Raw genomic sequence first — 15,228 nt, 5'->3', positions numbered from 1 at the left:
ACCCCTCCTTGGGTTTCCGAGGCAGTATCACTACAGAAATAGATTGCCCAACCTTCCTTCCGAGGAGTGGCTGGTGGGTTTGAATTGCTACCCTTCTGGTTAGCAGTCAAATGCCTTAGGCACTATGCCACCAGAGCTCCTTAATATTCCTACAGGGCTTGCCTTTTTTTTTTTTTCATACTCACAGTACAGAGATCATACCTAAGAAGTTTAATCTTCTTATACTAATAACATAGTCGTATTTAGATTTCCTCATTGCCCCCAATCTGATGTTTTATAGTTGCTTTGTTTTTCTTGTTTCTAAATTCGAGGATCACATTGCATTTAGTTCTCATTGGCTCTTGAATCACCTTTAATCTAGAAGAATCCTGTGCTCTTTTAATGTCACACAATATAGATTGTTTGTTTCTTCATGATGAGATTTATCTGTGTGTGTGTATGAGATAATATATTTGACATTTGTTTAAAACAAAATTGACACTTAAAAGGGTACCTTTTCTCTTTTTACAGATTGGATTTACATTTAGTGTGCCTGTTGCAAAAACAACAGAACTTTCTGTCTCCTGTAGTGCTTCAGAACCAATTACAAGTAGTTCAGGTAAGTTTAAAAAAAAAAAAAAAAAAAAATCTCTTAAATGTTTACATAAAAGTAGTAGCACATTTAGATTAGTCACGTGAATTTGTTATCTTATTCTTCAGTCCTACAAAGCTCTGAGTTTTTGAGTCATAGTAAAGAACTCATATTTGTGCGAGAAATATTGGCAGGATTTGTTATTAGATATGTAACACAGATTTTCCTTTGATGAACTCTGTTATCCAATGAACATAACAGTTAAAATATTAAAAGAAGTATGTTAGTATCTGTTCTGGTTACCTACTGCCACTCTGACAAGAATATACCACAAATGGGATGGCCTTAACAAACAGGAGTTTATTCTTACAGTTTGGAGGCTTTAAGTCCCAAGTTCAGAGTGCCAGGCTCCAGGGGCTTAGTTAAAGCCCCTCAACCTTGGGGACCAGCTCTGCCTCCTGTTCCCGGTCCACTGGAGCCAGAGGCATTTCTTCACTCAAACAGCTGTTGACTGCTGAGGCTGAGAAGCCCCAAGGCTGACAAGTAAAAAGGCACAGTCCCGTTGTTACCAAACCACACGGCAGGCCATTAACTTAAGTCCATTGTAAGTCCCAAGGTTGGCAGAGCATAGCAGACTGCTGAGCAACTTAGATACAGGGTCCAAGTGTGCCATAGGCTAGAGACCATTCTCAAAGCTTCTCCTTATATGCAGGAAGCAGACCACATACCCAAAGGCAGCTAGCTACTCAGCTGCTCACAGTAGATTGCACCATGGAGTTGATTACCAGTCTCATCATGGAGAATACTACATCCAGTTGCCCAGCCACTCAACCAGGCCTAGCTAAGTTGACACACAAACATAACCACCACAGTATTTCAAATTATTTTCTTGCACCTCTGGCAATTCTCGTAAATCTTTTATTGTAATGAAATTAGCTTTGAAAAGCAAGCAAGGGAACTAGTATCAACCTTTTGACAATGCATTTTAATAATTACCTTGACATGTGTAGTTCCCTAAATGTAAATGTTAGCGTTTGGTCTTGACAGATAATCTTATCAGCAAAGTTATCTGCTGCCTTTGATTAGTAGACAAAATTAGGCACTTTGTTACAACTGAACTCTCATTGCTGAGTGGCACAAGTGGTTTGCAATCAGCTGCTAACCTGAAGCCACCCAATGGCCTGGTAATCTAACTGCTTCTGTAAAAAATCACAGCCAAGGAAACCCTATGGAGCAATCCTAGTCTTTAACACGTTATTGCCATGAGTTGGAATCAACTCATCAGCAACAAGTCTGTATTATAAGTATAATGAGATTAATTTCTGGATTTACTGTTCAGTACACAAGCATTTTTATTTGTAAGGTTTATGCTGACTTCTGCACATAGTGATACATAATTTCTGAACTCAAATTGAGAGACAGAGAAAAATGAGTAATTAGATCATTAAAACAGGTTTTTAGTGTTTTTTTTTTTGTTTGTTTTGTTTTGTTTTTAATAATAACAGTGCTTGGGAAAAGGAGAAACATCTGAGATAAATTTCTCAGATCAAGAATTTTGAGCAAGGGTATTTTACCCAATAAATAAACAACAAAAGCAAGGAAGGGCTCTGGAATAAGAGAAAAAAAGCATGACGTATTTTGAGAATTGTAAATAATTTGTCATTGCTTGAGTGAGTGGCTGATAAGAAATGAGACTGGAGAAGTAGCTTCAAATTCTAAACATTCTTGACTGTCATGGTAAAGAATTGGATATAATTCTAAATATAGTGGGGCGACATCGCGTGATTTTTTATATGGGCTAAGGTAAGTGTGGGTGGAGTAATAGCCCTGTGTTGAGTGAGTGTGTGGGTGGGAGTGGGATACTATAGCTAGAAACATCAGTGTAAGGGGTTATTGCTGTGTCCAGAAGTGTTTCTTATTGTATCCACTGAGTTTTGGAAGTTATTAAAACTCTATCTTCTCTTCAGTGGATAAATAGGTTTAAAAAAGAAGTCAAGTCATTACAAGGTCTTTGGCTTTGGGTGGTCTTGCACAGATAATGGCATGAAATTAGAATTTGACTGGTGTGTTTGCAATCCTCTTTGTTTTTGTATTGAATTAAACAGCCCTGGGTAAGAGAGAGTAACAAGTGTATTTCAGGTGTGCTTCTTAGGATAAAATTGTTTTCTTTAATATTAGTGTGAATTAAAGAGGAGTAAACCTACTCAAATTGCTGATTTCATGCCTTGCTTTGAGGGAAGGCATTTAAAATCCCTCCCAGTTTTTACTAATGGTAACTGAATGAGTAGCAGTTAATTGCAACAGCTTTGTGTTTTATCACTTCTGGGGAAATTTCCCAGATTTTTAGGAAGTTTTGTTATGAATGGCATATATATAAGTTGTGTGTTCTTACTTTGACACCTCTGGTTCTTCTTGCTACATCTGTCATTAAAAAGCTGAAAATGTGGAAGTCATGATTAATTAGTATGTGATAGGAGCTAATTTTTCTGTCATTGTGTTTTTTTTTTGTCTTTTGAATACACTTCAGGAAATCCTAAAAATTTACTTTAAGTTACCAAATTTTGATTATAAAGGAAGATAGAATGTGATAAAGTGATGTATGCTAAAGCACATCTTTGTCTTGACATGGTTTTAAGAGATAAGGTTTTGTTTTTGCCTCCCCCCAACCACCACCACAGTTGAGGTAAAACTGGCATAACATGAAGTTAACCATTTTAAAGCCACCAATTTAGTAGCAATTTAGTTTAGCACATTTATAATCTAGATCTAGTTTCAAACATTTCATAACCCAAAAAGGAAATCCCATACCCATTAAGTGGTTGTTCCCCATTACCCCCAAACCCAAACCCAACTCATTGCCATGGAGTTAATTCTGACTCCTAACAACCCAATAGGATAAGGGTTTCCAAGGCTATAATCTTTACCGAAACAGACTGCCACATCCTTTTCCCATGGAATGGGTTTGAATTATTGACCTATGCTAGCTGTTACCAGCCAAGAGCTTAAATGCTCTACTACCAGGGCTTCTTTCATTTCCCCCTCTTTGGTGGTGGTGGTGGTGGTGGTTGTTATGTGCCGTCGAGTCAGACCCGACTCATAGCAATCCCTTCTTGGGTTTCCAAGGCAATATCACGATGGAAGTAGATTGCCCCATCTTTCTTCTGAGGAGTGGCATATCTATTCATTCTTTTGCCAATTTTTAAATTGGATTGTTTGCTTTTTGTTGTTGAGTTGTTGGAGTTCTTTGTGTATTCTGGGTACTAGATAAGAATCAATTTGTAAATATTTTCTCCCTTCTTTAACTTGTATTTCACTTTATCCATAATGTCCTTAAAATCCAAAAACCAAACTCACTGCCACCAAGTCTATTCGACTCATAGTGACCCCTCCTTGGGTTTCCAAGGCCGTGTCTCTACGGAAGTAGGTTACCCAGTCTTCCTTCTGAGGAGTGGCTGGTGGGTTTGAACCACCAGTGTTCTTGTTAGCAGTTAGATGCCTTAGGCACTACACCACCAGAGCTCCCTTATGTGCACAATTTTTTTTTTACAAAGTCTAATTTATTTCTCTTTCTCTTTTGTTGTTTATGCTTTTGGTATCATATCTAAGAAACTTGCTTTTTACCCAGTACAGTGTGTTTAAGAATGATTTTCGTGGCTATGTAGCATTTCATCATGTCTATGTACTATAATTGGTATAACCAGCCTCTTATTTCTGTACATTTTATTGTCTGGACTTACAGTATTATAATTCATGAATTGTCTCAGTCATAGGATGAATTCCTAGAAATGGGATAACTGGCTTAATTGAGTATTTTTAAAGTTTTCTGATCAATATTGCCAAATTATTCTGTAGTCAAACAAACACTTCATGCAGCTTTCTCCTGTCGTGTACTTCAATTTTATTTTCTTGATTACTGGTGAATTCGTTGGGTTTATATTTTTTGCTCTTGTTGGGGAGGGGAATAGTATTTCTGCTTTGTAATGGCAAATAAACTCTAAATACAAGTCATTTGTTTATTATTTGTAAATTACAATGACTTTCTATGAAGTTTTAGAAATTGATCTCAAATAGGTTGGCTTTGAAAGGAATTTTTTTGAACTTTTTTTTTAAATACATGGTTTGACATTCATTATGGTCTTTATTATGTTTTTAATTTCATATTTTTTTAAAAAAATTTTTATTGTGATTTGGGTGCAGTTTTACAGAGCAGATTCATTTTACACTCAACAGTTCGTACACATTTTGTTTCTTGACAGCAATTACAATCCCCATGATGTAATAGCTCTCCTCCACCTCCTTCCTGTGGTTACTCCTTTCCTTTGTCCTTCTTATCTATGTAATTCCTGTCTTACTTAGCTTTCCCCTATGCAAATACTGCCCTTGGATCTCTCATTGTTGACTGTTGGAGTAAGTGCATCTCCCTGGTGTAGTTGTTTAGTATGTAGGCCTGTCTGTTGTTTGACTGAAAGCTAACCTTTGGGAATGAGTCCAGTTCCTGGCCTGAAATACAACCCAGGGTCATAGCATCGGTTGTTTCCCAGTCTCTAGCCAACAGTAATTCTGGTCTTATGTTTGAATTTTGTTGTGTATTTTTTCTCCCACTCTACCAGGATCTCCAATTTTGATCCCTTTCCAAGTGGTTGACATTGGCAGTTGGGCACCATCTAGTTCTTCTGGTCTCTGGGTCATCGTGTAGGCTGAGGTTGCCATGCTCCTTTAGTCCCTTGGACTAATAGTTTCCGTATGTCTCTGACTTTCTTCCATTCTACTTTGCTCTGGATGAAGAGAGACCAATAGTTGCATCTCCTGTGTCTTATTTTCATTGTGATAAAATACAACAAAACATTTGTCATTTTAACCATTTTCAAGTGGACAGTTCACTGATGGTCACCTTTAGCATGTGGTACAATCATCAAAATTACCCATTTTCAAATGTTTCTAATCCCATTACACAGAGACTCATTATTCCTTAAGTAATGACTATTTCCTATATTCCCTCCCCCCAAGAACTTGGTAACCACTGATAAATTTTTGTCTATGCGTTTGCCTATTCTAAGTATTTCATGTAAGTTGGGTCATCCAGTATTTGTCCTTTTGTGTCTAACTTTTTTAATGCATATAACTCGAGTAAATGTTTTTTCTTGACATAATATTATTTTTACAATTAAAAAAATTACAGCACAAGGTACTGCTTCAGTGAACAGTACAACTTGTAAGAAGACGCTAGATGAAGATTATGAGGGTCCTTTTAAACCTGCAAAAATCCTGAAAGAAGGAAGTGTTCTAGATGTTTTGAAAAACCCTGGTAAGATAACAACTGCCCTTGGGATAGTCAGAATTCTAAATTACAAATTCAGGATATTGTTTAATGTCATTTGTACTTTTAAAAAATTATGACTAGTTTGGTAGGAGTTTAGTTTTTCATATAGATGTAGTCAGATGTAATTCATTTGGGAGAAATACATTTACTGCTTTGGAATTGAAAGACTGTGAAATCTCTGGCAAGATAGAGATAGGCCACTATGAAATAAAGAAACCTGGAGATACCTGGACATGTCTTTATCTGATGATTTCCTCAAAGCATTGAACTACTTTGTTCTTTTCAGATTATTCGTTAGTTGTGGTATACACACATAGTACTCACTTGAAATGAAACAAAGTTTAAAAGCTAGTAGATAATAACTTGGAGGAGATAAATTGAAGCCCCAAAAAGAATGGCTTTAATGTGGAATAAAGGAGGATGTTCAGAATTTTAATTGTGATGTGTGTGCCAAGAATATAAAATTATTCATTAGATAATTACATAGCTCAGAATGAATTTAGGTTTAACCAGGCAGATGTGTTCATGTAATTATACACCTACTCTTCACTTAGCAACTATTGTGTTACCTGACATTTTCGCATTTACAACAAATTTGAAAAAATGCTCAGGCAGCAGCTCCAATGGTCTAGGCTCCACATATACCAGAGGTCCTGGCAACAGCCCAGCCACATGAAGGATGATGGTCCACTAGCCACAGGGTATTTTCTTCCATTTTGTCCATGACATCTTGATCTGGCCACAGAGGGTGTGGGGCAAAGGCGTGGACAACCCAAGGTTGCCAGCAGGCATGGGGAGCCTACACAAGGGTTTGAAGATGGTAGGGAGGTCAGTAGGAGCACAGGGGCTGCGCAGAGCTGCTGGGGCAGGCAGAGGATGAGGAGGTCCCCTCCCAGGGCAGGCTACAGGCAATACTGGTCTGTGGTGGTAGGGAAGGCATGGTGTGAAAGAGAGCCCGCAGTGCCACGTTCCTCTTGAGATGTGCCGGGCGTGCTAACAGGCATTGAACAACAGAAGTTGGATGGGTGGGTGGTATATCAGAAAATGGGATGGGACCCCCACCTCTTGTATCTCCGATTTTGCATCACGACCTGGTCTTTGGAACCTAACCATGTCGGTAAGTGAAGAATGGGTGTATAGGCTTTTTTGATAAGAAAGGCTGACATCAACAAGATTTAAGAAGGGTTACAGTCTTTTTTGGTCCAGCTCTCTCATTTCATAGATGAGCATAGAGCCTATAAAAGAATTTCAGTAATATAGATAATTTTATGCAATTATGGCAGAACTTCAGTATGCTTATATTAGAATTAACCCAGGATTAGGTAACCATCAAACACATACAGTTATCATATCTCTAGGTTAACATTTTTTATTTATAATGCTTACTTCTTCTCTTCCTCTTTCCCATTTTTAATTCTTTTTTAAGTAGAAAAGATTGGAGGGAAGATTTGTATATTCATTTGTGGGAAATTAGGAAAATTCAAAAAAGTAGAAGGAAAAGAAATTTATCACTTTGAGATGATTACTGTTAAAATTTTACCAACCTTAGTGATTCACATTAATCATAAAACAGTACATTGGTGGGGTTAACTTAAGTATGTGGGATGTTTTTGCCTTTATGATAAAATAGCTCTAAACTGATTAATTTTTTGGTACCACTAGAAAATCCCTAACAACCTTCTGTATAATTCTCCTCTTTGTTTCTAGCTTTCTTTTCCTGTGGTGCTTAGGGCTGAAGAAACAGACCACTGAGTTTGTGGTGTGTGTAGAATGCAGGTTTAATTGTTCCTAGGTGAAAGATTGGTTGGAAGTTTTCCTATGAATAAAGTGTAGCCTGAGTGAATCACTTCAGTGACAGAAGTTTTGGTAGCACAGGACGATTGTGTCCCCTTCCCCCCATTTCATGGTTCTATATAAATACTTTAATTGTCTAAATACACCTTCCTTGGTTATTTTCAAAAGTATACTTAACCAAACCAAAACCAAACTCACTGCCATACTATGAAATATTCTAAGATAATATTGGAGAGAAATTAAGGTAGTTTTGTTTGAATTAGTGTTTGCTAACAATGTAGTATATATCTGATAGCATTGAGGGTAGATGTTCATCAGGATAGACCAAATTTTAATCATTTTTGTATTTCCAGGCCTTACCATAAGATTGGGTGCATCTCTGTTGAAATTTGTAACCATACATGTCATTGAACCATCACTATTTCAGAGCTCATTGGAGTAGGGTATAATTTAAAATAATCCCTACTACCATGTTGTATTATGGAGGGACATATATGTCAGATAACTATGCCTGCACAGCTCAAATGGTTTTTGTGGAAAGTAGAGGATACCACAGCAGCATGACTAGACAGAATTCAAAGATTAGAGATTGAAGTCATTTGGCAGAGCTAAGGGGAAACTGAAAGAAGGGACAGATGAGGGAGGAAAGCTATGAGCATATGCTATAGTTTAGTATTGCAGTGCTATGTAGCAATAAATTAGTAACATGAAAGTATAAAGCTGGGTATTGATTCAGTTACAATAAATAGAAATTTTAAGTGGGGTAAGATGATAAAACTATATAAACATTTTTTTGCAGAACTTTAACTACATCTAAGTGCCACTTGGTAATTATATGATTAAAGAATATGATTGCTTAAATGAAAAACTTGTAGGAACCAACTTTGCCATAAAGTAAATATGTTTTCTCCCAGTAATACTTCAGTTAATACTTTGTTAGAAAGCTTCTTAGTTGTTATAATTATTTTTTTACATTCTCTTCTTTCCCCATTGTAGGTTTCACATCACCAAAGGTAGATTCTGTCACTGCTCAGCCTACCACAACAAGCCTTGTAGTTTATACAAGACCAGCAATAAGTAGCTTTTCTTCTAGTGGAATTGGGCTTGGGGAAAGTGTAAAAGCTGGATCATCTTGGCAGTGTGATACTTGTCTACTCCAGAACAAAGTAACGGACGACAATAAGTGCATAGCCTGTCAAGCCACAAAATTGCCACCAAGAGAGACAGCTAAACAGACTGGAATTGAGACACCAAGTAAAAGTGGCAAACCATCACTTTCTATATCAGGGACAGGCTTTGGAGACAAATTTAAACCAGCAGTAGGAACTTGGGATTGTGATACCTGTTTAGTACAAAATAAACCTGAAGCAGTAAAATGTGTAGCTTGTGAAACACCAAAACCTGGAACTGGTGTCAAGCGAGTCTTTACATTGCCAGTGGCTTCAGAAAGTGCTGTAACTGTGACTGCTTCATCTTCCAGCTGCACTGTGACCACTGCTACCTTAGGCTTTGGAGATAAATTCAAAAGACCTTTGGGATCTTGGGACTGTCCAATGTGCTGTGTTTCTAATAGTGCAAGGGACAATAAATGTGTGTCCTGCATGTCTGAGAAACCAGGTACGTTTATGGTTATTATGTAACAATTTTACTTTTAATTCTTTATAAAACAGATGGGAAAAAAGAACAATACTTGAAGTGCTTCAGCATGAGCATTTCCACATTCCTCTTAATTTTTCTAAATTAGCTTGACGTTTAAATGACTGGTTGGACTAGAATCTTCATGTTCTCTTAGCCTAGGTTATATGTTAGCCAGTCCAGTATATACTCTGATTTCTTTGTTGTATTCATTTCTGTCATAAAGTTCTTGTTCTTCGTGATCATTTTCAAAGTTGGCTAATATAGATGCTGAAAGATCTTAGAATTGGGCAGTCTTTCTCAAATCTTTACAGAGTAAGTAATGCTTTATCTTTTTTGTTTTTTTCCTGTAAATAAAAATGAGAGTGGCTAGTGGTCATTTCCAAGGAGCTCTGGTAGTGCAGTGGTTAAGGCATTTGGCTGCTAACCAAAGGGTCGATGGTTTGAACCTGCCAGCTGCTCCACAGAAGAAACATGACACAGTCTACTTCTATAAAGATGTACAGCCTTGGAAACCCAATGAGGGTTGCTATGAGTCGGAATCGACTCAATGGCAGTGAGCTTAGTTTTGTTTGAGTGGTCATTTCTAGGCATGGTTTTTGCTAAGGTACAGACAGTAGTGTTTTAGTAAAGGACTGTAGCTAAATTTTAATGGTGACACCTGAACCTGGTTTATATGTATACTGCCTGGCAGAGTTACTGCAGTGATAGCCAATTACTGAAGCATGTTTGAAAAACTTCTAACTTTGTCAGAAAAAAACAAAGTTAGGTTTGAAATTTTCCTGTTCCTTTCTTCAAAGCTAGAAGAGTTACTGAAGATTCACACAATCCAGAAGTGTCTCTTAGCTGTATAATACTATTATACAATGGTACAGATACATGGCAGCAAGGATACTGAATGAAACATTTGGAATTTGAGTATCCTGAGAATTAAATTTCTATTTTTTATGGATGCATAGTTTGTGTCTGCAGTGTAAAGCTCGTTATTAGCGTAGACCCTTACCCAAACAACAGAGCCGTATTTCTAAGGCCTACTGGAGTATGGCCACATGAAAAAGATTTTAGAATCTGCATTCTGGGATATCTTCCTCTTCTAATATGGCATCCCTCCTCCCCCCACTAAAAAGTACAAGACCTTGATGCATGTACCAAGCCAAAATTAATTCTGAGCTGGTAAGATAATGAATCTTTTGAGTCCAAATAACCATGTGAAAGAAAGCTACATATTATGACAGAAAGTTCATATGTGTATTAAAGAATTGAACTTTGTCCTGTAAATGATAAATCATGATTTTAAGTAGATGGGGACATGCTCAAATTTGTATTTTTGATAAATCACTGTGGTGGCATTTTCAAGGGTAGATTTGAAGGGGACAGAATTGGGAGACCAGGATACTAATGAAATCGATTGAAGATGGGGAGCTATAGCATAATGTATAGTTGGGGACACGTTGCTTTCATGCTGCTGAAATTGATCATATACATATGAAGTCTTTCCATATACTGCTAAGGTACTGTTGGAGTTGTAGATGTGTGGGGGTCATCAGCTAGTAATTTGATATTTGAAGTCATTGTAATAGAGGTGATGTGAGGTGAGTGAATAGAGAGGATAGCCCAAAACTGAAGTCTGTTATCTTAGAGGTGATAGGAATAAAACTTCTGAATGGTTAAACTTTTATAGAAGTACCCAGAGAGGAAAAAACAAAAGCCGCATGACACTGGTTGCTCAGAGGAAAGTGGATTCAAGGGAATAAGACCAGGTGTCTCAATTTGAAAAAGGTCAAAGATGAGGATTTGAAGTAGAATAGTAGTTGAAGGGTCAGGGGAGAAAAAATAGATTTGAGAAATATATAAGGGAAGAAGAGCTAACAGGCTGTGCTAATTGGGTGGGTAGTAGAACCAATATCCAACCAAGAGACTGTAGGTATGAAGCTCAGAAGAGAAGGATGTGTTGCAGATAGAGATTAGTAAACTGTTTGTTGGTGTTTAAAACCATGAGAAGAGAAGTGCAACAAAGTTGGAACTAAGGGGAGCAGTTTTTTGGTAAGATGGGACAGAATGTACCTAGGTAACAAATAAAACAGAACGATCACAGATAACTAGGGAAAACTGGCAAAAATAGAAAATTTTTAAAAGTAAGGGTGTGGGAATGACTGGATCCCCTCTCAGCAGCATCTTTCTTTATACATCTGCGCTTTGTGGAGCCAGCTTCTGCAACAGCTGCCCTACCTCTGACATGCTACTTCTCCTTAAAGATTTGAACAATCACCTCGTGAGAATGGTACTACCATTATGCATCTGTGTGTTTTATTTTTCCCTTTTGGACCATGAGTACCTTTAGAAACTAGCCAACATTTTATTCATCTCTGTATCTCCAGTAAACTACTTAATAAATAAATGTCTATTAAGTAGGTAGCATATAACAGAAGTGCTGTGAGCACAGCTTTTTATTTTTTTGAACAATTTATTGTGGTTTGGGTGAAGATTCATTTATAGAGCAAATTAGTATTCCCTTCAATAATTTATTCATATTTTGTTTCGTGACATTAGTTGCAGTTCTGTTAGTGTACCAGCACTCTTCCACCTTGCTGAGTTCTCCATTTCCATTCATCTTTCTTTCCTGCCCCTTCACACCTTCTGAACTTTGTTTTTGGGCAAATGCTACCCATTTGGATACATCTGGTTGATTGTTCTGAGGAGTACGTTCTTCACAGGTGTTAGCTGTCCACCTTATAGGCCTGTCTGTTGTTTGTCTAGAAGCTTTGGTGGTGCAGTGGTTAAACATTTGGCTTGCTAAACAAAAGGCCAACAGTTCAAACCCACCAGCCACCCCTCAGGACACAGGAGGCAGTTGGCTTCTGTAAAGTTTTACAGCTTTGGAAACCCTATAGGGCAGTCCTCTGTGCTGTTGGGTCACTCTGAGTCAGAATTGGCTGAGTCTGGTTTAGTTGGTTTGTTTGGCTAAAAGTTGGTCCTAGAGATAGGTTCAGTTGCAGGCTAAAAGGGTACCTGTGTGCCTGAGACAGATTCCACCAGTTCTTATCCGTAAATCTGGTATTTTTTATGACTTTGGATTTTATTCTACATTTTTCCCTTCCTCTTTCCAGACTTTCAGTTGTGATCCCAATCAGTTGGTAGTGGTCGCCTGGGATTATCCAGTTCTTCAGGTCTTAGGCTGTTGGAGACTGTGATTCCTGTGGTTCATTAGTCCTTTGGACTAATTGTTTCCTTGAATCTTTGATTTTCTTCATTCTTCTTCATAAAGATCTTAAGGACACTTTATCCTTTCATCTGTTAACCCCTAATTCATGAGCATATTTTTTTCCTAAATTTTATCTGATTTGTTGTTGAGACTATACACCATTCATCCAGTTTCTCCGTGTACAATTTAGTGATAATTGATTACAATCTTCAAGTTATGCCAACATTTTCATATTCCTTTTCTGAGTTGTTACTCCTTCATTAAAATAATCTCACTGCTCTAATCTTCTGATTTGCTGTTGTCAATTTCATCCCACATAAATAGATCTTGAAAGAGTGTAATGCTCAAGGCTAATCTTTTTCACTAGTTAAAACTATTGTTTTGTTTTAAGATGATTTCAGGGGATACTTTTGGTTTAAAGTTTAAAGAGTATCTCAGGGCAGTAATTTCAGGGAATCATCTGGCCTCCATGTATCCAGAGAGTCTAGAGTCCACAAGAATTTGAGATTTTTTGCTCTGCATTTTCCCCCTGTTGATCGTGATTCTTCTATGAAATCTTTGATCAGAATGTTTAGTAATGGTAGCCAGGCACCACCATAGGTTGTGTTCTCATCATGGCAAAGGAGAAATTAGCCACACATTTCACACACTCCTCCTGTTCTTGAATCTTCTTCTTCTGTTGCTACTTGTGAATAAGCAGCCAGTTGTGCCGTGGAGGGGCCCCCGGGCCCCCTTGCAAGCTGTTAAGATCCCAGGGACTACACACAAACAAGGATGTAAAACAGAAGCAATATACTCATTATTAAGCCAATTAACTGGGATATCTCATGGAACCATGACCCTAAACCTCCAAACCAAGGAACCAAATCCCATGAGGTGTTTGGTTGTACATAAGCAACTTCACCAGCTACTTTGATGTAAATATATCTATCACACAACTTTCTCCAATTCAGCTTTCAGTAGGTGTACAACTTATTGACAGCAATTAGAATAATCAGCTGTGCAACCTTAATCAGTATGATTTTTTTCCATCCTCCCACCCCTGGTAACCACTGATAAACTTGGGTCTCTATACATTTGCTTTCTTATAGTGAGATCATACAATATTTGTCCTCTTGTGATGGGCTATTTTGTTCTGCTTATTGTCTTCAAACTCCATCCATAGTATGTATTAAGACTTCATTTCTCCCACTGGCTGTGTGGTATTCCATGGTTTCTATGTACCGCATTTTGTTTATTCATTCATCTGTTGATAGGCATTTAGGTTGTTTCCACCTTTTGGTTATTGTTAATAGTGCTGCAGTGAACACTGCTATATAAGTCTCTTTTTGAGTCTCTGCTTTCAGATCTTTTGGGTATATACTTAGGAGTGGAAATGCTGGATCATATTAGTAATTCTACTTTTAGTTTTTTGAGAAACCACCACACTTTTCCATAATAGCTGTACCATACTGCATTCTTAACCACAGTGGATAAGGGTTCCAGTTTCTACACATCCCCACAAATATTTTTAATGGTTTAAGTCTTAGCCATCCTTGTTGTTGTTGTTATTTGCCATCGAGTCAGCCCCGACTCATAGCGACCCCTCCTTGGGTTTCCGAGGCAGTATCACTACGGAAGTAGGATTGCCCAACCTTCCTTCCGAGGAGTGGCTGGTGGGTTTGAAGCGCCAGCCTTCTGGTAAGCAGTCAAGTGCCTTAGGCACTATGCTACCAGAGCTCCTAAGCCATCCTAGTGGGAATGAAGTGGTATCTCATTGTGGTTTTGATTTGCAGCCCCCTCCCTACCCCCAATACCCACAGCCGTTCAAGCAGAAGATTAAGAGGAAACACGGAGCAAATTGAGTGTCAGCTGCTCGTTGATAAGATTAAAAGTGATCTGAGCTGTCTTCTTTTCAATAATGTAATGTTCATTTTTCTGCCATTTTATGTGTCTAAATAGGAAAAAAAAAAAAAAAAAAAAAAACCTCACTGCCATTAAGTTGAGTTGATTCATAGTAACCCCTCCTTGGGTTTCCAAGGAGGTATCTCTACAGAAGTAGATTGACCCATCTTCCTTCCAAGGAGTGGCTGGTGGGTTTGAACTGCCAGCCTTCTGGTTAGCAGTCAAATGCTTTAGGCACTATGCCACCAGAGCTCCCGTTAATAGGAAAAACTAATATAAATTTAATGCTTAACACTTAATTGTGTTGTTAAGAAATTGACATAATGTGAACTAAAATTTTCCTAAGTTTCCTCACTGTTTTTTAGGTAGTTCATCAGTACCTACTTCAAGTAGCAGCACAACACCTATCTCTGTGTCTTCTGGAGGCTCTCTAGGATTGGACAAGTTCAAGAAGCCTGAAGGAAGCTGGGACTGTGAAGTATGCCTCGTACAAAATAAAGCAGATTCTACCAAATGTATAGCATGTGAAAGTGCAAAGCCAGGCACAAAATCTGAATTTAAAGGTAAGGTGATGGTAAGATGTCACCCTGTAATGCCATTTTTTTTTTTTAAATTGCAATTTGGATGAAAATTTACAGAGCAAATTCACTTTCCATACAACAGTTCACACATGTTGTCTCATGACATTGACTATAATTTACCTCAGTGCAACAGCTCCCCTCCCACTCTCTTCCCTGTGTCCATCCCTCCATGCACTCCTGCCTCCTGAGCTGTCTCCCTGTGCATAAGTAGCCCTTCTTTCTCCCATGATTGTTCTCTCCA

The 15,228-nt window shown here is 37.9% G+C and overlaps 1 protein-coding gene across 1 annotated transcript in view; it reads left to right on the top strand.

Annotated features, from left to right (window-relative positions):
* NUP153 (nucleoporin 153) overlaps positions 1–15,228 on the top strand; it is a 104,062-nt gene that overhangs the window by 63,726 nt on the left and 25,108 nt on the right. Inside the window, exons 14-17 of the mRNA XM_042782374.1 lie at positions 511–598; positions 5,751–5,876; positions 8,682–9,302; positions 14,772–14,969. Coding sequence (XP_042638308.1) covers positions 511–598; positions 5,751–5,876; positions 8,682–9,302; positions 14,772–14,969 — 1,033 coding nt within the window. The remainder of the gene's footprint in view (positions 1–510; positions 599–5,750; positions 5,877–8,681; positions 9,303–14,771; positions 14,970–15,228) is intronic.

Source organism: Orycteropus afer, unplaced genomic scaffold, assembly GCF_000298275.1.
Source record: "Orycteropus afer afer isolate SDZICR_OR568_19922 unplaced genomic scaffold, OryAfe1.0 scaffold00012, whole genome shotgun sequence".
Taxonomy (NCBI): domain Eukaryota; kingdom Metazoa; phylum Chordata; class Mammalia; order Tubulidentata; family Orycteropodidae; genus Orycteropus; species Orycteropus afer.
Note: the sequence above shows the minus strand (reverse complement) of the source record. Positions and strands in the feature narration are given on the sequence as shown.